This window comes from Acinonyx jubatus, chromosome A3 (genome assembly GCF_027475565.1).
Source record: "Acinonyx jubatus isolate Ajub_Pintada_27869175 chromosome A3, VMU_Ajub_asm_v1.0, whole genome shotgun sequence".
Lineage (NCBI taxonomy): Eukaryota > Metazoa > Chordata > Mammalia > Carnivora > Felidae > Acinonyx > Acinonyx jubatus.
Window position 1 is genome coordinate 137162826 of NC_069388.1, and position 23163 is coordinate 137185988.

Here is a 23163-nt window from a genome sequence, read left to right on the forward strand (position 1 = left end):
TTGTTCATGCTCCCTTGGCATTTACCAACCAAATCCACGTGGGGTCACTCGGCATCTGGGGCGGCCCTGTGGTGCTCTCTGCAAGAGAAACGAGCAAGGTGGCCATTTGAAGGCAGTAGGCAAGCGTCTGACTCAGGAGGTCACACGGCAGAAGGACCTGAGTGGGCAAACATTGGGATCTAGACTTCAACGACCCTTTCGTGCATCTGATGTGTAGGTACTTGGAGCACCTAAGTAGCAAAGTCTAAGAGACTCGTGACACGCTGAGTGGCTTTTTTAGTTTGTGGAGTGTTTAGAAATAGACGTATTTAAAAATGAGTTGTGTTCTGACACAATTATCATTATTAAGGACATCATGTATGTGGATCATTCTGACATAAATTCCGATGCTCTAAGAGGGAAGAGAACCGGGAGCTCCTGCGAGTGGTTTCTGATCTGGGCAATGGAGTCAGCACATTAGAAGGACAGACTGAACGCAGCTTCTCCTGATGGTGCCACATGGCTCCTGACTTAGGGAAAAGGGTTTTATTGCATCCATCGCATCGCGGCTGCCTTCCCCGGGAACCCTCGGGAGCGCCTAGCAGGAGGCGGGATGGGCACTTTTGTGTGTCTGCAGGGACAGTGGGTGGGGATAATTTGATTATCAGTCCTTCGTTGATCTCCAGCACACTGGAGTGGTTCAATTTGCAGAGCGACACGGGACAGCAATGCGTTTAATTAGCTGCCATAAGTCAGCGTGGGGAGATTGGTGTGCGCTCCAATAAGGTGTCAGATTTGTTATAGTTGGTTTCTCTTTACTGGAATCCCATGAAGAATGGCTTGGAGGGGTGCTCTTTCAATCAGTTACAAATGAGATTTTTTTTTTTTATATAATTTATTGTCAAATTGGTTTCCATACAACACCCAGTGCTCATCCCAACAGGTGCCCTCCTCAATGCCCATCACCCACTTTCCCCTCTCCCCCATCCCCCATCAACCCTTGGTTTATTCTCAGTATTTAAGAGTCTCTTATGGTTTGCCTCCTTCCCTCTCTGTAACTTTTTCCCCTCTTCCCCTCCCCACTGTTAAGTTTCTCAGGATCTGCATATGAGTGAAAACATATGATATCTGTCTTTCTCTGCCTGATTTATTTCACTTAGCATAATACCCTCCAGTTCCATCCACATTGCTACAAATGGCCAGATTTCATTCTTTCTCATTGCCAAGTAGTATTCCATCGTATATATAAACCACATCTTCTTTATCCATTCGTCAGTTGATGGACATTTAGGCTTTTTCCATACTTTGGCTATGGTTGAAAGTGCCGCTATAAACAATGGGGTACAAGTGCCCCTCTGCATCAGCACTCCTGTGTCCCTTGGGTAAATTCCTAGCAGTGCTATTGCTGGGTCATAGGGTAGTTCTATTTTTAATTTTTTGAGGAAACTCCACACTATTTTCCAGAGCGGCTGCACCAGTTTGCATTCCCACCAACAGTGCACGAGGGTTCCTGTTTCTCCACATCCTCGCTAGAATCTACAGTCTCCTGACTTGTTCATTTTAGCCACTCTCACCGGCATGAGGTGGTATCTCAGTGTGGCTTTGATTTGTATTTCCCTGATGAGGAATGACGTTGAGTATCTTTTCATGCGCCTGTTGGTCAAATCCTAAAATCTGTATGGAACCACAAAAGACCCCAAATAGCCAAAGTAATATTGAAGAAGAAAACCAAAGCGGGAGGCATCACGATCCCAGACTTTGGCCTCTACTACAAAGCTGTAATCATCAAGACAGCGTGGTATTGGCACAAAAACAGACACATAGACCAATGGAATAGAGACTCCAGAATTGGACCCACAAAAGTATGGCCAACTAATCTTCAACAAAGCAGGAAAGAATATCCAATGGAAAAAAGACGGTCTCTTTAACAAATGGTGCTGGGAGAACTGGACAGCAACATGCAGAAGAATGAAACTAGAACACTTTCTTACACCATTCAAAAAAATAAACTCAAAATGGATAAAGGACCTGAATGTGAGACAGGAAACCATCAAAACCCTAGAGCAGAAAGCAGGAAAAAACCTCTCTGACCTCAGCCGCAGCAATTTATTTGACACATCCTCAAAGGCACAGGAATTAAAAGCAAAAATGAACTATTGGGACCTCATGAAGATAAAATCTTCTGCACTGCAAAGGAAACAATCAACAAAACTAAAAGGCAACCAACAGAATGGGAAAAGATATTTGCAAATGGCATATTGGACAAAGGGCTAGTATCCACAATCTATAAAGAACTCACCAAACTTCCACCCGAAAAACAAATAATCCAGCAAAGCAACGGGCAGAAAGAAGAGGTGAATGAGACGTTAACTGCTTAGGCTGCGATGTTTGTGCCGAGTGACTTTTCTATTTCAGTAGCTTGTGGGCTATCACGACCGCCCAGGGGCACTCATGTGCCTTTGTGGACACTCAGCAAGGGTGTGCACTTGACCTGCACACCCCATGTGGCCTGGTGCCCTGCCGGCCGGCCTGGAAGCATGACCATCTCGGCCTGCGGTGCGGGGGCCCCTGCTGGAGCTCCCCGATCGGCGGCAGCAAAGACCCGTGAGCGTGAGAGATGGGCCGTGGAGGGGGCACTACTGAACCCTCCCGGAGGAACAGGCTTTTCCGTAATTGGTACGCGCTCAATGTGTTCCCCAAACTCCGGAAACCTTACTTATTGTGGTGACATCTGTGCCCATGTTGTGTTCCTCGATATTTCATCAAGAAACCAACACCAGCACCATCTACTTTTCCTTGAAGACTAACAAGCGTCCGTGGGGCCTCGGGGGGTGGCCTGTGCCTGCCAGGGGTGCTGTTCCGTTTCGGGTTTGTTTGGATTCAAGTGTCAATATCAGTAAAGGATCTGAGGACAGCGTGGGCGCCGACCCATCTAACAGCTGGTTTCAAGCAGATAAATGCAGGCGTTTAAGGGAGAGGATGCTGTAAAGGTGACACAAACAGCTCCCTCAGTGCGCTGAGATCCTCAAGGTTTCACTTCCGCTGGGCAATTTCGTGCCTTCGGTCCAAACACAAAGGAGAAGAAAAAGTCAGTGTGAAAATGACCCCAAAGCAAATGGCCAGAAGAAAAGGGCCCTGGGGACATGAGTCTTCAGATGCCTGGCGTTCGTACAGCCACATATGTTGGCAAGCCAGATCCGACACTTAATTTGGTTTTTGACAACTTTTTTTTGGCAAATTAATACAGAGAATTATATATACTAAACCTAGGTACGTTTGGGGGTTTTTCCTATAATTTCAATGTATGTATCAAGTTTTGCCTTCCGAGTGTATTGTTTCCTCTATGAATTCACGGGTTTTGAGGAGAGAAAGTCTCCACGGATGAAGCTTGGTGCAGAATTACCACGTAAAGGAGACTGGCATGCCAGCCTTTGGTAGGATGATGACCCACAAACCTGGTCCCAATCTCTCTGTACGTCCGTGTGTAGGACGCACATCAGGCAGGCCTGGGAATTAAGCAGACGAATCCAGGAACAGGCTGTGTCTCTGTCACCGTGTGGATGGAAACGTCGTCTGCAATCGCCACGCCTCTGCCAGATGGTTAGAGAGGCTGAGGGCCAAGTTTACTGGCTGCCATCTTTAACTCGACGTTAACCAAGCCTGAGCCATGAAGAGTGTCGCTGTCACCTTGAGAAGCAGTATACATCACAGCTGCCTGATCGTAGGGGCCTCCCCCCTGCTCTCGGGAAAATTCACGTTGAAGGATGTTTCTGGCCCTCTGTGGCTAGCACCCTCGGCCAGAGCCAACTGGTCACATGTGGAACAGTCATTTCATGGTAACAATCACGGCAACACCTACTGTCCCCGAGCTTGTAGACTGCATGCAGGGACCTCTAGAAACGCGTCTCTCAAAATCAGCCCTGCCGGTATCATTCCCATTTTATGGATACAGAAATAGAGCCCGGAATGCCTCCGAGAGTCATCAAGGTGGTCCCTGCTGCACGCACCAGCCAGAACTGGACAGCACGTGTGTGAATTTCTGACGTCCTACGTGTCACGTTTGGATTTACCGTAGGAGACACAAGCAGCACCCATGCCCACACCAGCACACGCGGGGAACCCAGGTGGCTGCTGGAGCCCAAGGACCAGCTGAGAGCAGAGAAGGGCCACGTGAACGGGCGTGCACTCGATTCCTCGTGAGCAACACGCTTGTGGCACCGATGAGGTCACACAAACAGAAGAGAGACCGTAGACATCCTTCTCCACTTCGGCTGCTGATTTCGCGTGACGCAGCCCAGCAGTTGGGATGTTCTCAGCAGAGGGAAAAGGAAGGTTAGAAGCCACGCCCCACACACGTGAGGTCTACGCTACGAGAAAACCAGTATAAGTGGAGAGTTTTTAAACCCACCGTGTGGAGGTTTAGAATTTGTACGGTTAAATCCCAGGTTGCTCTGGCCACCGCACCGCCGTCAGTAGGCCCAGAGCACCGCTGTTCGCTGCCTGGCAGCAGCTATAGGATAAGAAGGGACTTGGTTATGGAAGAGAAAGGGAAGCAAAAACGCCCACTGCGTGTCCGAGTTCGAGTGTGGAGGAAAGACCACAGCAGGAAGCAAACCCCAAGAACTCGGAAAGAAGCACTGGTGAAATTTAGGACAAATGGGAAGCATGACATTGGTAACGGCGAACACATCCGCGATTTAACTCTGCCACCTCGTAGGGAAGTCTGACCACCGGCGAACCTCGAAAGAACAGCAGTCCCGGCTTCCTGCTGACGACAAAGCTGCTTTCAAAACTGAGATAAAAGATGTAGAAACTCAGCGAAATAACCAGAACTACCCAAAAGGAAAATACGCTTTCCCAGTTAAGAAAATACGGATCAGAAAGAAATAGCTGCTAAGCCTTTACTCCCCAGGTGTGAACACACCCGTGTGCATCACGCCCGGGGGGGCTGCACAAGCCTTGTGGAGCTGATGGGACCCAGGGCCCATGTGAGCACACGCGTGTTGGTCTCTGCGGCACAGACGTGCACCCCGGAGCAGCCATGAGCGGTGTCTCCCATGTGCACTGAGGACTCACCGGCCCGGGCGTCACCGAGGCTCCCACCCCCCGCAGCCTGCACCCCAGGCAAAGCCAGCGCCAGCAGGAGCTGGGGCGTCACGAAGGAAAGAGGTGCGGCCAGGAGAGGCGCCAGACAAGACCCCCCCGGATGGAGCTGGCAAGGGCTCCCCAGGGGAGCCCTGCCCCCACAGAAGGAGCCTCAGAGACAGAGGTGAGAGGCCCAGGCCCTCCTGGGGGGGTACCGGGGGGGGGCCCAGGGACACCCTCAGTGGCGTGCAGAGTGGGGGAGGGACGCCGAGCATCTGGTCGTCCTTAATAGTTTGGGTCACGGGCATCACCCTCTGCCTCCGACAGCAGCCCCGTGTGCACGGCCACCCCTGACCAGCCACGTGGGTGTCCCCGTTTCCTTTCCTTCACGTATTAAAAATGGGAGCTGTTCCTGTTTATGCCAGACCCACTGGGGCCCGTGGCTGTCACATCCCCCAGCATGTGTCACGGTGCCTGGCTCTTTGGGTGCTCAAAGTGTTCTGAATAAACAAGGAATGAACGAACGAACGAGCGAGCGAACGAACGCATGGCCGACAGCCGCTTTCTCCCAGCCCCCAGCCCGGGGCCAGGCCACAGCGGTGCTGCCCTCCGGTGCCTGGCGGCTGCTCTCCTCCTCCGCCCGTGACCCAGCCCTGCGTCTGGGCCTGACGGAACCGCCCTCGGCCCTCGTGCTTCCGGGTTCTGGTCTCAGCTGAACCCGTGGCTCCTGGGCCTCCCCAGCCCCGTCACACTCTCCCCTGCTCTCTCCCCTCCACGCCACTGTCCCCCGTGCTTGTGTGCCACTCTCTCCCCCACCCTCCTGTGGGCCCTGCTGTCCAGGGGCTGGGCGTCCCCTCACCGGTCCTGCAGGCAGGTGTCCAGGGGACACCGGTGGACGGGGTGGGGGCATCCAGGGGACACCCATGGACAGCATGGGGGCCGGGTTCAGGGGCCACTGGTAGATGGGATGGGGGTGGCATCCAGGGGACACCCGTGGATGGGTGGGCAGGTGAGGTGGTCGAGGGTAGAGAGATCCGGCGCTCAGAGGCGGAGACGACCCCGGGTGGTCTGCCACCTCCCTCAGGAGGGCCGCTCATTGTGTCGGAATCCAGCTGAGAAAACCAGAAGGAAATACCTGTTGGTGCAGGCGCCCGTGATGAGCCTGTACTTGTTTGCCAGGCAGGTGTCTGGACACGTGGGGGGCAGCATGTGAGGCAGGCATCCGGACAGGTTCGCGATGGTGCTCAGCACATCTTCTGGTAGGACATCTGAGGAGAAACAGCAACGCGTTTGTAACGGCAAGCCTACCCATGCGGTGGCACTGTCGCACACTCTCAGGGTGTCTGTGACCCCTGTGTTCGGGCTCACACGGAAGCCACGCTGTTCTCTGGGGCAAGGGCTTCCTTCTCCGTGAATCCGGTCGCTCTCTCCACAATCCCCTTGAGCCTCTCACCGCCAGCAGGTGGCCTATTAAAACCTGTTTTTGCTTTGTGATCGTTCAGGAAAGCAAGGCAGAGCTCCAAGCCCCCAGACACAAGCCACCTAGTGGGGTCACCTCCCCGACGTGCCTGTCACACCCTCGCGGTGATGGAAGATAGCCAAGCGCAGTCCTTGTCCCTCTTCCAAGCCTGCCCTGGTCAGGTGTGCCCGCAGCATCCGTGTGTCCGTCCACAGAACCTTCTTTTCTCTGCGCACTGATTTCTGGATCCCTTCTCCCGAATCTTTCTAGATTAGGGGCCCAGAAACCTGTCTCTTATTTACTCACTTTCTCCCCAATTCTGTTGCTGCTCATTGAACAAATCAAAGCCAGGACTGCTTTGTTGTCTGCTCGCAGAAGGGATCACTGGCCACTTCTCCAAGATGGTTTGTACAAATCTTCAAGATAACGCCTTAATAAGCCGACTAACCAGACACCCGTGACGCTGAGGTATTCAGCAGAGAAACACAAGGAGGAATGCACCCTGTAAACTGGGGAGAAATGACACCAGCTTCCTGACCATCAACGTGCGCCAAGCAGTCCCTGCGGCTCAGTGACCCTCCGACCATGCTTTCTGCTCAGCCGACGGGAACGTGTGCGGCTCACGACGTGAGCGCAGAGCCTTCAGAACAGGAAGCGCTCTGCCGTGGGGAGCATGACCAAGCCCGCCACACGGAACCACGATCGTAGCTGCGCTGATGGATGGAACCAGCGTGCGCGAAGAGCGGGAAGCAGGGCGCCTGCAAGTAGCTGTGGACACTGCGTGCTGATGAGGTCCCAGAGGCCACGTGGCCTCAGTTACTTTTCCCACATTCTACACTGTCTACACCTGTCCACGCTGTTGACAATGGCAACCATAGGAAACTCCCTAAATTAATGGGTTCTTCAGTTCTGTATGTTGGCCTGGGCCAAACCCCTCTGCCCCGTCTCCTGATACCTCTGCACCCCGCAGCTGAGCAAGGCTCTGGGGACGGGATGGGGCCTACAGCCCTCAGAGCCCTCACTCAGCCCCACGATTTGACACAAAACCACGTCAGAAGAATCTTTGGCTGCCATGAAGTCAGTCGAACCTGGTAAGTGTACTGTCTGAGAATTCTGGTGAGTCCCGACTCAGCCAAGCCTGTCTTGTTGTAGAGACTAAGTAACCACTTCAGGTTAAGTGTCTACGGCCAGTTCGGATTAAGGGACCCAGTAGCTCACGGCACCACACTGGAAAAGTCTGGGTAAGTTTGTTTCTTAAAAATCCTGCCTTCTAGTTGCCCACCCCAGGGCTCACAAATGTGCCCGTGGTCACGACGGCCATCAGCGCAGGGCCCTGCACCCACGGTGTGCTTTCACCCGATGCGGCTTGAGCCCAAGTCTATTTTGTTCTGCCAACAGCCAGGCAAGCCAGCAGCCGGTGTGGTGCCCAGTTCAGGGTCGAGCACCCTGGTTCTCCAAGGCTCTGAGCCAGTAACAGGCAATGACTCACCGTCCTTGCTGGTCCCTGAGCTCCTGGGAGCTCCCCGAGTTCTGACCAGGTCTGTGGACCTCCCCACACTCCTTCCACCATGACGCGGGACGCCCAGGAGGCTGAGCTCCTTGGCAGGTTCAGTTCAGACAGCAGAGCAATAGTGACCTCCCAGGCCAGCGCAGACACAATGTGATGTCTGCCTGAGCCTGTTTATTTAAGAGCCAAGTGTCAGTCCTGGGAGTGAGCAGGGACCCCATGTGTGTGCAGCGGAGTGAGAAGTGCCCTCGAAGTCCCCGCCCAGCCCTGGGGTCTGCTCCTCGGGGGCCGCGGCTCCGGGTGGGGGGCACCTCGGGGAGCTCACCGGTGGGAGGCTGAGATCGCCTGAGCTTCCCGTAGACTCTTGTCTTCACGGCCTGCACGGAAGCTTCCATGATCTCAGCCGCTCGGGAGACGGCGCGGCTGGTTGGCTCGGGGAGCTTGGAAAAAGACAGCAGCTGTGACGGAGAAGGGCTCTCTCGTTCGCTGAGGTCTCTGCACACAAGAGGAGACTCGGGGTTGGTTACTCTTTCGTGGCCGTGTTCATCGGCCGTCACTGATGGCTTCAGCGGACGCTGCGGAGCACCACACGGCCAGCACCGTGCGGGCTGCAGGTCAGGCTGATACACACGCTGCTCGCCGGGACTCAGGGCTTAGCCAGGGGACAGGGCCTGTGCGACACTGTGTGAGATACACCTTCTCCCCCAGATCCTGAGATGCCTTTGCTGTGTTCCAGCCGGTGAGCGAGCTGCCCCGAGTGCCTGCAGCCCTGCGAGGTCCGGGGCCAAGAATCAGCCGCCACAGGGCACAACGCGGCCACACGCCCTTTGTTCTCGAACCGAAATCACCCTAACGCGAAGTGCCATCGGTGTCGCCGGCAGCCGGCCTTCCTGGCCTCTCACATCCCGGGATCCCCGGCCACAGGGGGTCAGTGCGGCCCCTCTGCCCACGGCATCTGGGGGCCAGGGCCCCAGGAGCAGGGGGGCCGGGCTGGCCTCTGTGCCGAAGCTGCCCTCGCCTGGTGGCTCCTGCAGGGTGGCGTCATGCGGCCCCAGGTGGAAGCAGGAGCTGGCAGGAAGGCCGACACTGAGGCCTTGGCGAGAAACAGCCAAATTCTCGCTCAGTCGTCCCCCTTGCTGCCATCCAGTGGGCCACCTCTGTGTTGCATTTGTGAATAATAAGTGCAAACGGGCAGGGCTTCCTGGGTGAAAACAGCGGGGCAGGCGCTGTGCCAAGTACTACTTTCTTCTCAGTAATTCCTCACCAAGGCTCAGGGGATAAATTCTGCAATTGTGCCCATGAGACCAGAGCAGCTGGCCTCAGGCCGACAGCCAGCGAGAGAAGGACCCGGTATTGGGACACAAAAGTCACACACACGTCTGCAACGTGTACGTTAGAGATACCCGAACGCACATATAAAGGTATCTGACATGTAACTTTAATATAAAAAAGCTGTGCTTAGACCTGCCAGTGTGTTTTTTAACCACATGATGGCATCATGCACTTGAGGGGATCCAGCTTTTCACAGAAGCTGAGACACTGGCCTGCATACTGCACAGACCCCCAGACAGGGGACCCTGGCCCCAGACACGGAATCCCAGCCCCAGACAGGGGACCCTGGCCCCAGACATGGGAACCCCAGCCCCAGACAGGGGACTCCGGCTCCAGACAGGGGACCCTGGCCCCAGACACAAGACTCCCAGCCCCAGACAGGGGACCCTGGCCCCAGCCCCAGACAGGGGAACCTGGCCCCAGACACAAGACTCCCAGCCCCAGATGGGGGACCCTGGCCCCAGATACAAGACTCCCAGCCCCAGACAGGGGACTCCAGCTCCAGACAGGGGACCCTGGACCCAGACACAGGAACCTGGCCTCAGACACAAGACTCCCAGCCCCAGACAGGGGACCCTGGCCCCAGAAACAAGACTCCCAGCCCCAGACACGGGAACCCCAGCCCCAGACACAGGACCCTCAGCCCCAGACAGGGGACTCTAACCCCAGGCACAAGACTCCCAGCCCCAGACAGGGGACCCTGGACGCAGACATGGGAACCCCAGCCCCAGACAGGGGACCCTGACCCCAGACACAAGACCCCCAGCTCCAGACAGGGGACCCAGGACCCTAGTTGTAGACACCAGACCAAGCTGCAAACATGGGACTCTGGCCCCAGAGAAGGGACCCTGGCCCCAGCCACGAGCCCCCAGCCACAATGGTATCTCTGCCAGGCTTTCTGGGCCCCCCTGAGACTCTGTGTGGACAGGAGAAGGGCCCTCCAAAGATGTCCACACCCCAGTCCTCAGAGCCTGTGAACACGCCTGGCCGCATAGCAAAGGGGATTGGGTTGCAGGTAGAATCTGCCTTGCTGGTCAGCCGATGGTAAGATGACGTTGTTTCCCTGGATTGTCCCATGGGCCATGTGCCCCCCAGGTCCTTGCGGGGGGAGGACGAAGTCAGAGTGAGGACGACCGAGGAGAAGTGCTCAGGGACCCAACGTCACCGCCCGAAGAGAGAGGAAGGCCCACCAGGGGACGTGAGCCGGGAACGAGCCGGGATGGTGAGGACAGAGGTTTCGTCCCGCAGGCTCCTGGGCTCTGGTGCAGCGAGGGCCGTGCCAGGCCTGTAAGCACAGGACCGTCTGCCGACTCACGAGTGCCGTACTGAGCCCTGGGGTTTGGGGCAGTGTCTGCATGGGCCTCGGGGCGAGCACCCCACTGCTCCCAGATGCCCGGGGAGGACGGCGGTCCATGCGGTACGGTGGCCTCGCAGCCTCGGCCGGGAACCCCACTCCACATGGGCTCCCTGCCCCCCCAGGAGCCCTGCCTGTTACGTCCACGGGATCGAAGCTTTCCTGCTTGTGCGGGGAGGTGGTGTTTCTCCCAGGGCTTAGCCGCTCTGCGGACGACCTTGGAGAACTGTCCAGAACAAAGGCAGAGGGGCCTCTTAACTGCCTTTCCGAGCAAACAGGTGAGCAGAACCTTCCAGGGGCAAACCCCCAGCAGCCTGGCCAGGCCACAGCCCGGAGCATGGGCTTCCAAGGTCACAGACACCGCCGGCACGGCTGTGGGGAGGCGGCCTCCAGCGTGGGCGGGCCTGGAGAGGCCACCTGAGGAAAGGGCTGTGCCCACCATCTGCTTGCGGGAGGGGCCCACGCAGGCAGCTGCACCCCACGGGAGCTTGCACCGGTCACACCGCCTCCCATCCCATGGGAGGGTCCCCCGAACGATTAAGGCGCCTCCGTTGAGACCACCCCATCTGCTGGGACCCAACAGCGCCCCCCAGCCTGGGACCCAACAGCATCCAGCCCCTCACCAGCCTGGGTCCGTCCCTGCTCGGGGCACCTGCCCACTCACGGGGAGAGTGCACTTTAACACGCTGCTCTGTGCTTGCGGCTGACCCCCTGGCCGCGCTGTTCCAGCCCCGATCCCCATGTAAGTCTTCTCGTGTGGAATCCCGGGACCAGACTGCATCCACACAGCACACACATGCCCTCACCTCTGACAAAGGTGTGGCTCCTTTCCGGGCTGGCCTGGGGGAGCACGCACAGATTCCCAGAAGTGGGCTTTCACTGAGAGAGTACAGACACATGCCACACATATGCACACACGCACATGCATGCGATGGGAGCCCAGAGCCCAGCACAGTACACACATATATGCACACACACACGTGTGACAGGAGCTCAGCACACATACATATGCACACACGCACACGTGTGTGACGGGAGCCCAGTGCTCACCAACAGAGCCCAGCACAGTACACACACATATGCACACACGCACACGCATGCGACGGGAGCCCAGCGCTCACCAACAGAGCTGAGACAAAGCCCTTGGAGCCCTTCTGGTGAGGTTGACAAGACACGTCCTCACGTCCAGACCCGGCTGGCCCGGCTTGGAGCGAGGACCGGACACCAGCCCCTGCCCCTGGGCCCCAGCCTCGTGCAGCCAGGCTCCCGTGTCCTGCACAGACCTGCCCTGGCTGGTGTCAGGCCCTCTTGTGCTTCCCATGGACGGGCGGTCCTCAGAGATCTCCTCGGGGACGCACGTCACCTGGCTGTGCGGCCTCCGGTGTGGACTGCTTCTCCAGCCCCCAAGGCACCCAGGCCAGCCTGTGCTGCCCACTCCCGTGACCAGGGTCTGCCTGCTGACCCCCTCCCCCCGGGGGATTCTCTGTTCCCTGCGAGGCCCCGGCTCCAGCTGGCTACCCTGCGTGCGGGCCTGGCCGTTCCGGGCCCACGACAGGCTGGTGGCAACCACGAGTTGTCCTGCAGGCGTGTGTCCCTCTGGGCGCCTGGGCTGCTCCCTGCGGAGGCGCCTCCACTCCTGTCACCTCCGCTCCGTAGCCACCCCGTGAGGTCGCGGGGGTCGCTTACGCACGTCACAGTGCACACCCAGACCACGGCTGCAGGTTGACGGCCTCAGCTCTAGAGGTGAGTAAGGCAGTAACTATGAAGAGGCGGCACACCTACCCTCTATTCGCAGCAAAACATGCCTGATTTTGAGCTCAGATCTGGGGAGCTCTCACGGGCTCAGCATCAGCCGTGCGTCGGATCCCGGTTCCCGGTGTCACCCTGGTTCCCCCGGAGCGTCGGAAGCTCCCTCAGCCTCCCCCATGGAGCCGGAAAGGCCACAGCGTCCACAGCGGATGGGCTCCAGGGACACCGCAGACCAGGCCGTGCCGCCCGGGGCGCACCTTCTCCAGGCAAACTGAGTGTCGGAAGTGGCCCGAAGGCCAACCTGGGAGGATTTAGCGCCCGGGGACGTGAGCCCCAGCATCGTGCCATTTACACTAATACGAGCGTTGGGGTCCTTGGGTCCACGTTCCTGGACCCAGTGCCTCCCGGCACCACGGGTCCCCTGCTGCTGAAGTGTCACGGACAGGAGGACTTGCTCCCCACCGCGTGCATGCGGGCCCTGGGAGCACATCCTGGGAGCGCCAGGGAACAGTCATCAGCCCTTAAGGGCAAGTCATTGGGCGCTGGGGGCATCCGGGACCCTCCCTGGGAGGCTCAGGGGGCAGGGGTTGGGGGGCGGCCGAGGTTCTCCCTGACATGCGCCTCTGGGCTCACCTGTCTGCTCACCGTCCCGTCGCTCACCTGGGCCACTTCCCAGCAGCACCTTGGCCCCAGCCATCTGGGCTCACAGCCAGAGCACGGGGGGATCACAGCCCGAGCACGGGGCTCACAGCCAGAGTACAGGGGTCACAGCCAGAGTACGGGGATCACAGCCAGAGCACGGGGGTCACAGCCAGAGCATGGGGGGATCACAGCCCGACCATGGGAGTCACAGCCAGAGTACGTGGGTCACAGCCAGAGCACAGGGGTCTCAGCCAGAGCATGGGGGGGGGTCACAGCCAGAGCACGGGGGTCTCAGCCAGAGCATGGGGGGATCACAGCCCGAGCACGGGGGTCACAGCCAGAGCACGGGGGGGTCACAGCCAGAACACAAGGGTCACAGCCAGAGCATGGGGGTCACAGCCAGAGCATGGGGGGGTCACAGCAGAACATGGGAGTCACAGCCAGAGTACGGGGGTCACAGCCAGAACAAGGGGGCCACAGCCAGAGCACAGGGGTCTCAGCCACAGCATGGGGGGGGTCACAGCCAGAGCAGGGGGGATCACAGCCAGAGCACAGGGGTTATAGCTAGAGCATGAAGGGTCACAGCCCTGAGTATGTGGGGTTACAGCCAGAACACATGGGGTCACGGCCAGAGCACGTTGGGGTCACAGCCAAAGTATGGGAGGTCATAGCCTTCAGTACACAGGTGACAGTCCCCAACTGGTGGGCTCCAGCCCCAAGATCCGCACCCATGTGTCAACCAGCCCTGGAGGCAGGGTCATAGCCTTGAGTCCATGGGGTCATAACCCTGAGTATGTGGGGCCACAGCCCAGAACACATGTGGTAACAGACCTGAGATGGTGGGGTCCTAGCCCCGGGCAAGGGGACCCCTTGGTCAGTTCATGGGACCTTCCTTCCTTCCTTGACTCTCTTTACTGTCCTTCCCGCTCTGGATCTTTCTCCTCTGCCTTCTCTGCCCTCCGTCCGTCTGTCTGTCTGCTTCCCTGAGTGTCCCTCTCTCTCTGCTTTGGGATGAGCAGGGCCAAGGCAGCGCCCTGGTCCACAAGACGATCCCCTGGTGGCCGGGGTGACTCTTGCACCCGTCACTGGGCTTGTGCACTTTGTGGAATGAGGACATTAAAGGTATGTGATCCTTCCAGTGACCACTGTGGACCCCACAGCTGGATTCTTCTCACTTTAGAAGAATTCACAGAAGAGGCAGAGCTCACATGGCACATGAACCATGGTCTTAGCCTGAGTACTTTAGAAGCTCTTCAAGGATCAGGATAAAATATGCTGAGAAATTACCTTATTTAGGCAACTCAGGTTTTATATGTTATAGTTTCATAAATAATAAATAATTAAGTGACCATGCAATTATTGGGGGATTTTTGTTGAAATTTAATTAGTTATTGAAATGCAATAATTCATTCTATGATTAGTAAGCAAATAGCAAATTAACGGCTCCTTAGTTCATTAACCCTAATTGAGAAACAATACACGTCAGGGGGAAAATGTTGGCATTTCTAGCCTGAAGAGGCTTGTGAATGGAGGGCAGGAGTGTTGGGGCCACAGTGGAGCCACGAGGCTGCTGGGGGCAAGTCTGTGCACCCCAGCCCAAAGGGCATGAGTTCAGGGGCACCAACCACCCAGCACCACCCCCTCCAGAATGAGGCTTGTCTCTCCGCCCACACCCAGTGCCCGCTCCGCCCCAGGTCGCCCTGCACCTGCCCCCGTCTCGGTTCCTCCAAAGCTGATTCTTTATCGCTAATCGACCACGATACTTTTTTGATGATCGGTGCGCCCGTCCCTGAATTAAGTGTGTGTCTCCCCAGAAGGAGTGTGGACATGAGATGATATTCATCTTCCTAACCCTAGCGGCATGGGGCTGGCCTTGCTAAGTAGGGAGAGCATAGCCCCTCAGGACACACTGCTTGAGTAGGCAAATAAAGCATTATTTGAGAGTTCTCAAAAAGCAGATCTTTCCAATAAAATATCCCAAGGGGGTCGTCACGGCCTCTTTAGGCTGCAGACACTGACTTGAGCGGGATCTGTTGCCTCCGCCAGTTTCCAAGCAGGGTCTGGCTGGGCCACTGACGGCCATTCCCATAACCACTGTGGCGGTTTCAGACACGCCGCCAGAGTAGGAGTGCAGGGTAAGTGGGCTTTCTCTTTCTTCCCCCTTTGACTCAAGGTTTTAGAAAAGAGGTAAAAATTAGTTTACTATCAATACGGACAGCAGGAGACTTTTCTGGCTGGAAAAGCAGGTATTTGGAAATGTATCAACTGTGCCTCGTGACATTCTGTATTTTGACAGTTTATATAATTATGAGTCAACCTCGAAACCTGCTTTTTAGTGGTTTTGTGTTTTATGAACATCTAATGTTTGAGACCACGATATCTTTGATGTTGATGTCAATTATATATTTAAAATCAAGGTGTTTCTTGGGGCGCCTGGGTGGCGCAGTCGGTTAAGCGTCCGACTTCAGCCAGGTCACGATCTCGCGGTCCGTGAGTTCGAGCCCCGCGTCGGGCTCTGGGCTGATGGCTCAGAGCCTGGAGCCTGTTTCCGATTCTGTGTCTCCCTCTCTCTCTGCCCCTCCCCCGTTCATGCTCTCTCTGTCCCCAAAATAAATAAACGTTGAAAAAAAAATTTAAAAAAATCGAGGTGTTTCTTAACTACTTAAACCAGAGTGATGGGTGGACTTAATCCAGCACCGAATGCGCGTCTTTGCCAGCCCCGCCCAGGCCCCGGTCTCCCAGCTCCCCCGCCTCCTGCTCCCCAAAGGCTGAGTCTCACCCCCCGGGGAGAAGCCCCCGGCCCCCAGGACTGCGAGGACCGCAGCGCTGAGTCCCGGCGACGTCACTGTGCTTCTCCACGTGCTGGAGGAAGAATCTGACGCTGAATATGGGTCTTTCCAGCTCTTGCCCGAGAAACCAGGAAAGTGGATTTGCACAGGCAATGTCTCCTGAGGTGTGGAGGTGCTGGGCCCGTGGTGAAAATTAACCCGGCAGACCCGTGCCCTCTCCTGGCGACCTGGTGGCTCCCCTCCCGCCCCCTCCGGAAAGCCCACCTTTTCATGGTGTGGTAGATGGCCTCGTCCACCATGCGCCTGCTCTCTTCCACAGCGCGGGTCACAGCAGAGTCTTGGCCCTTCCCTGTGGATGACACACCCCACGGTGAACCACATTCGAGGTCAGCCACCCTCTGCCACCTTCAGTTTCTCCACCAAGTCCACGGGAGGCGGCGACAAGCTCGCGGCTCCTGGGCCCGAATGTGGGGTCCTGGCTAGGTCACCCTGTGGGGCCCCGGCTAGGTCACCCTGTGGGGCCCCGTTCGCACGTTGCAAATCGGGCACCGGCTCCCCCTGCAGAGCTGCCGTGGAGCAGAGCGCCAGGAGCAAGCGGGCCCATACCCCCTCACCTCCTCCAAGGTCGGTCTGGCCACCCTTCTTTCTCTCTTGTCCAGACACCACTGCCGATTCCGAAAACTCTGAGTACTTTGTTACCTAATCGGTGATGTGGTGAGTTCCTAATATCTTCCTATTTTAAGTTGTGCGTTTCACAAAAGATAAAATATTTAAATATACCAGCTGTTTCCGATGACAAGACTTCCACTTTATTTTATGTTCGAAATGTTTAACAAGTCCTATGGTCTAAATGCTCATGTCCCCTCAAAATTTGTACACTGAAGGCTAACCCGCAGCGTGACCGTGTGAGGACAGAGGGGCTTTGGGAAGTGATTAGGTCACAAGGTGGAGCCCCTGAGTTGGGACTGGGGCCCTTGTAAGGGACCACACAGGGCCCGTCCCCGCGAGGACACAGCCAGGTGCTGAGTCAACCGTCTCACCAGACACGAAGTCGCTTGTTCATCTGGGACTTGGGCCTCCGGAGCAGCCGGAAGTAAATGGCTCTTGTTTGTAAGGCACCCAGCTGGCGCCATTTTGTTACAGCATCCCCAGCGGAGTGAGGGAGTCATTTACGACTCCAATCCGGTTAAAACGTGAGGTTCCACAAGATCACGTAGCAGGCTCCTTCCCGTGACGCACACAAAGAGCTTCTGTTACTAACGTATCTTCACACAATCAACACTTCATCAAAGGAAACGCATTTGTTTGTAAGAATAAATGGAATATCAGAATGTTTTCAAACATTACACACCTTATAGGAATAAAACTATTTTTATTTCTTTAACGTTTATTTATTTTGAGAGAGCGCGAATGAGCAGGGGAGGGGCAGAGGGAGAGGGAGAGAATATGGAGCGGAGTCTGCTCTCAACACAGAGCCTGATGAGGGGCTTGATCACACGACCCTGGGATCATGACCTGAGCCAAAACTGAGAGTTGGACACTTAACCACCGAGCCACCAGGCGCCCCAGGAATAAAACTACTTTTCGAAAGGTAACTGTCTGTATTTGGAATGACGTAGCCCAGCATATCCCAGGAAACAAAGAGGTGAGTATGCCAGGCAGGTGGCCTCTGTCCTAAAATGTAACTAATGATTCCCTTGCAGGAACAAATAAATGCGTCCATAGTCAGGAGCATCTGTGGGTCTGGAGACAGCAAGTTCCTGAAGGCGGAGACCCCAGCAGATTCCCACCACCTGCCAGGGTGTCCGGCAGGGTTTCAAGCGTGGAGACCCCAGCACGGGCGCCTTCCACACAGCCTCTCCACTGCCCCTCCGCTCCGGCCCTGTCTATTCTGAATATGTCATAAGAAGGCGAAACTCCATGTGGATCATCCCTGGGGTTTTGGGAGAAGCGATTAGCCCACGTGCTGGGTGGCCCTCCCTCCGCAAGGGTCTGGGGGAGTGCACTGTGGGGCAGGTGCGGCTGCGACCCCCAGGCCGGGGAGCTCAGGCATTCTCCCTGGGGCCGCAAACAAGGGCTCAGCCAGCATCACAGACTTGGAGACTTTGAACCTGCCTTCTGCTTTTCAGATCCGAAAGCTGAATTCTAGAGAGTTCCGTGGGGCGTCTGATCTGGAGACGCCAGCCTTCTAAGGACAGTCACAGCTCCCAGGGGGTGTACATCCCCCCGGAAAGTTCTCTTCGGGACACAATCATCTCACGCAGGAGAGCTGGAGCGTGGGGAGTCCTTCAGGAAGAAGGTCCAGCCATTTCCGAAGAGTGCTCATTTAAAGAAAAAGGTCAGACAAGAATGTCGAGTCTTCCTTCTCTGAAGCCATAAACCGTGAGGGCCCCTGCGTGTCACTGTCGACTGACTCTGAGGACTTGGTTCTGTTCTCATCTCTGAGTTTGTGTCCTCACGTTACTGAGCCCTGGTGCTGAAACCCAATCAGCAGGAATAAAGTTTGCACACTTTTCCTTTTTAAGCGTGTGTGCTGATTCCCGGATCTCCCAACCTGCAGGCAGCTCTCTGCCTCCCTATGCACCCTGATCTCGTCTGCTGTTGCTGTCGTGACTTGTCTGAACACGGGCCGTAAAGACGAGGTGCGTAAGTCTCGACTTTGCAGGAATGATGGAAACGCACCCCCTCTGCGTGCCGATGGGTACGGTGACTTCCGCCAGGAACCCCAGGCAGGGTGTGCAGAAGGGACTCACCCTGTTCCTTAGACCCACAGGGCCGTGCGTGTATTTTTGACAAAAACGAAATCCCCCTGCATCAGTAGAGATTGCCAAAGTGTGCCACTTTGTTCCTCCCTGGGCTGAGCCCTCCTGGGACCCTACTCTGGGTCCAGACTCAAGGGTGCCCACGGCCTCACTTCTGTCTCTCAAACTGTACAGGTCACAGGCTGACCCGCAGTGTGTCTGTCCAGATCTACGTGTGCCATGAGTGTTTATCAGCCAGACTCCCGTCCAGTGGAGGGGGTGGGGGGGAGGCTTCCACAGAAAGACCTGGGGAGACAGTGAGCCTGGATACAGCTGCACCTCGGGTCTCTGGGGCCCTCCTGGGCCGTGGCTGGGTCGTGACTGGACAGGCCTCTGGGCCGCGACTGGACACTGGACACAGGCCTCTGGGTTGTGACTGGACACTGGACATAGACCTCTGGGGCCCTCCTGGACCGCGACTGGGTCTTGACTGGACACAGGCCTCTGGGGCCCTCCTGGGTGGTGACCAGACGTGCACACGCCAAGGAGAGGTGCCCAGCACAGAGCCCCCAGGCAGCTCTACATCCAGGCAGCCAGCTCAGCGAAGCCCCGAGTCCTGCGGTAGGAGCTCAGGTTCACACAAAAGTAGAGTTGTATCGTCATTTACATCGGCTCCGGTGAAATGTGACCGATAAAAATATTTCAAAGAAAGTTAGGAGCGAATAATGACCTTGTTTCAAAGCTGTCAGGTTTTGTCAGCTGGAGAAAATAATCTCTCACATTAAAGAATGTAAAGTTGGTGCATTGCGAGAGAAATATTTTCTAAGCAAGTAATTTGTAAAGTAAACAATTAATAAGCCAGCTTCAAAATATTCCGACTGACCATAAATTAACCTCCAAAGTACAGCGTTCTGACCAGATGCTGCATGGTGCATTATCTATATATTTATTCAAACTTTAAGCCAAAGAAAATCAAACTCTCAGGATGGGGAAGTGATAATAAAATTGCTGTCTCGAAGCTGCAGAAACCACATGTTCTGATACTTAAAAACGTGGTTTCTAGAACTAAAAATGGGGTGCACGTACGTATTTACATTCTGTTGAACGTCCCTCATGCGTGACAATTTTGTCTGCTTAGCCATGTGACTTCTAACTCTTGTTACCGTGGTTTTACGGAACGAGGGCCTTGATAAACACAAAATAAAAGGACAGATTAGTTAATCCACGAGACACTTGCTGGGCATCGTCACAGGCGGGCACTGGGCTGCGTCGTGACTCACTGAGGCCGCAGTGGGACTACTTTCCTCTTGAGGTGCTTGAACATGTGAGTCCGTTTTATTTTTCCTGGTCCCGTCCAGACCCCGTGCATTCAGTGCCCCAAGCGCAGCACCGTGGGCCGTAACTGTGATGGATCTTTTCCCCGCTTCCTGCCTCCTGGGGTGGGGGCATGTTTGTAGGGGGCAAAGGAGTCTGTGGAGGGTTTTGGTGCAACCTGCAGTATGGTCACGGAGCCCCCTGATCCTGGAAAGCGGGAAAATGGGAGCTCCCAGCAGGACGTGGAGTGCGGACCGGCAGCAGGAGGGCCCTCCACCCTGGGGCGGGGGGGGGGGGTGGCGGGGGAGAGGGGGGCCCTGGGTGAGCAGTGAGTCCAGCCAGGCTGGGGGAGGTCTGAGTCCTGAGGTCAGCGGCCAGGGAGCACCCACCAGGTGCCCCCCAACATTGTGTTGGGGAAAATTCCCTTCAAGGAGTTCAGTGCCTTCTTTTCTCTTTTACTCTTTGTCAGCCAAACAAAAGCAGAATTTGAGCTGTGATCACTTTAACCACCCCATCCCTTTCTCAACCGGGTTTGACATTGTAACGTCCCGATCCAGAAAACACATCATAAGAATTACTTAATGAAAGTGATTTCATAGCAAAGAAACAAGCAATTTCTCCCAAAGAAAACTTTTTTCGCATACATGAGCAGATAAAATGGAGATCCTCATCGTGAATCAGAGGACACGAGTTACTCCTCGGACATAATTGTATTTTAACCCTTCTACCGTCCAGAATCACTGTCCCCTTCTGGGGAAAGCCCACGAACGGAACAGCCCGGGGGCCCCGGCTGAGTGCCAAGTCCCCCGTGACGCTTCCTGTCCCGGTGACTGTGGACGGTAACTTCAGGTCAAGAGACCGTATTTCATCTGTCACTCACCCCAGAGGAGGTCCTGGCCGGTCCGGATGAAGGGGAGGAGGCGGTGTGAGCAGGCCACCAGCAGCGCCACGCCCAGGACCGCGAGCACCCTCATTCTAACGGCAGAATCGATGGAGAGCACGCACGCCATCGGGGCAACGCCCACGAGAGCTGCTCTTTGGGCAACTTGTTACCGGAGCCTCTGGCGTCTGACGGCTCACTGACTAGTCTCCACGCCAGCGACAGAGCCCCACAAGCTTGGGTCTGAAGCCCTGACTCTGACTTGCCTCCCAGACTAACGCTCTGGCTCCCCGGGGCCGCGGCTGCCGCCCTATAAACCCTCTCGCGCTCCAGTGCCCACTCGAGTGTCGGGAGCCGCAGCGGCCCCTGTGCCCTTGGGTTTGCGCCAGGCTCCTGCGCCGTCAGAAACAAGCGTTCATTCCCTCCTTCAGGCCCCCGTGCGGCTGAGCCCCTGGCCCCGAGCCAGGAAGAAAGGCAAAGAGCGTGCGCGTGTAGAGAAAGAAGCAGCCTGCTACAGTCAGCCCCTCATGACGCCGGCATCCCCCTCTCTCCTCTCTCTCCTTGACCTTCAGAGGCCGCCTGCCTTTGTGTGGTCCGGTGGGCTGCTGAGGCCTGGCAGGTGCGGGCCATTACTTCCATCTGGAAGGTGAACGGGCGCCTCTCCCAGGGTGGGGTGAACAAGGAGTCCCCGTGCAGGAGGCGGGGCCCCCCCACCCTGTCCGCGGGCGGACCTGCCCGAACAGGCACCTGACCTGTGTGCACGCCGCTTCCTTTGGAAGGTGAGGGAGGAAGGGTTTCAGCACTTGGCCTCCTCCTAGGCTGCCCATCTTGGCACGAACGTGCTCAGCCCAGCATGTGTCCACAGCAGTTTTCTCCCGCTAATGATAACACCACCATCATGACCTTTGTTCTGGGTGTTTCAATGGAGATGTACACTCTGTTTCCCATGGAAGTCTCTCGGGTTCCTACTATGCGAACACCGTCTCCTTTCTCCTTTTCTCCTTTCTTCTCTCTTTAGGACCTACTCAAGCAGGCCTGTGGCTTCTCCAGGAGGGCCAAGACCGAAGTCTGAAGCCATCAGGCAAGGTGACCTGGAGGTCAGTGTGTCAGGAGGTTGCAGCAGGAGAATGTCAAGATCAACACGACAGAGACCCTGACGGTCTGGGATGATCAGAGTCCTGGTAGAGGAAGGAAAAGGGGGCCCTCTTCAGAAGGAGAGTCCTGGGCTCCCTGGGCAGAGCAGGGAGGCCAGCCAGGCTCAGCCTGCTGGCCTGATTCCCGGACATCTTGTCACTGACCCTGGGAGGCCAGGGGAGGAGGGAATCGGGCATGAGCCACAGAGGACTGGTTCAGGTTCGGACACGGAATTTGGGGTGTGGGATGCACACACAGGCGGCGAGCTAGTAGGGTTTGCAAATGCGCCTTTGGGGCCTGGGCTGGAGTCTGTGCTGAGGGACACATCTGGGGGTGGTTGCCATAGATTTGCAGCTGGATAACTGGGATAAGTGATAACTGGGGTCGTCTGCAAGAGGACAGGGGAAGGTTCTGGGCACCAGCACCTCTAGTGCCATAGTGGGGGCTGCCGTGTCCCCAGCGACGTCCCATCCAAATCCTGGAACCTGGGAGTCTTCAGACGTGACTGAGCGCACGACCTGGAGATGGCAAGGAGCAATCCCAGGATCCTCACGGGACGCAGCCAGGAATGTCTGGGGCACAGAGGTTTTGATGGCAGCAGAGGCTGCAGTGATGTGACCACGAGCCAAGGAATGCAGGTGCCCAGAAGCTGGAAAGAACAAGGGACAGACTCTCCCCTGGAGTCCCGGAAGGACCCAGTGGTGAGGCAGCCTGATTTTATTCCCTACGGGCTCCTTTTGGACTTAGGACCCCAGAGTTTAGACAACAGACTCGTGCTGTTGGAAGCCACCAAGTGTGTGGTAGTTTGTTGTAACCAAGGAGACCAGCACAGGGCGCAGGAGAGGCTCCAACAGACAGTGGTGCCTGGGGCTCAAGGGGAATGTGAGAGTGGACAGAGGCAGAGAAACCAGGCCTGGAGACGTTACCGGGGAACTCATCACACTTGAGTTGCCATGTTGCTCGAGGAGCGAATTCGCAGATGACGTAAAAATCCAGGGAGACTTAAATCAGGTCGAGAAAGTTGGCTCTCTGGACATAGGAAGGAGAAAGTCTTCTCCACCCTTGGGGTCTGCCAGCGGGACAGAGGGTTAAACTGGCATGAGACAGATGAACAGGAGGGGTACCAAAATCTGACCCCGTGTGCACGGAGGCCCACTAGTGAACTTAAGACCCAGAATGTGACCGAGGCAGGCAGTTT

General features: G+C 56.3%; 1 protein-coding gene and 1 long non-coding RNA gene across 4 annotated transcripts in view; both read right to left on the bottom strand.

Annotated features, from left to right (window-relative positions):
• The window catches only part of TPO (thyroid peroxidase), a 45017-nt gene extending 23782 nt beyond the window's left edge, over nucleotides 1–21235 (bottom strand). Inside the window, exons 1-4 of one of the 3 annotated variants that reach the window (XR_008289738.1) lie at nucleotides 20832–21235; nucleotides 16161–16245; nucleotides 8356–8525; nucleotides 6200–6332 (exon numbers count right to left, since the gene is read on the bottom strand). Coding sequence is in view for 2 of the 3 variants with exons in the window: in XM_027077762.2 (XP_026933563.2) it covers nucleotides 6200–6332; nucleotides 8356–8525; nucleotides 16161–16245; nucleotides 20832–20961 (518 nt within the window). In the remaining variant the exon portion in view is untranslated. The remainder of the gene's footprint in view (nucleotides 1–6199; nucleotides 6333–8355; nucleotides 8526–16160; nucleotides 16246–20831) is intronic. The other 2 variants (XM_027077762.2, XM_053201324.1) reach the window with 2 other exon arrangements.
• On the bottom strand, nucleotides 16705–20255 carry LOC128311332 (uncharacterized). The gene is made up of 2 exons (XR_008289739.1): nucleotides 19093–20255; nucleotides 16705–19030 (listed from the first exon to the last, which is right to left on the bottom strand). It is a non-coding gene; the product is annotated as an uncharacterized LOC128311332 (long non-coding RNA).
• Nucleotides 21236–23163: the final 1928 nt, after the last annotated feature.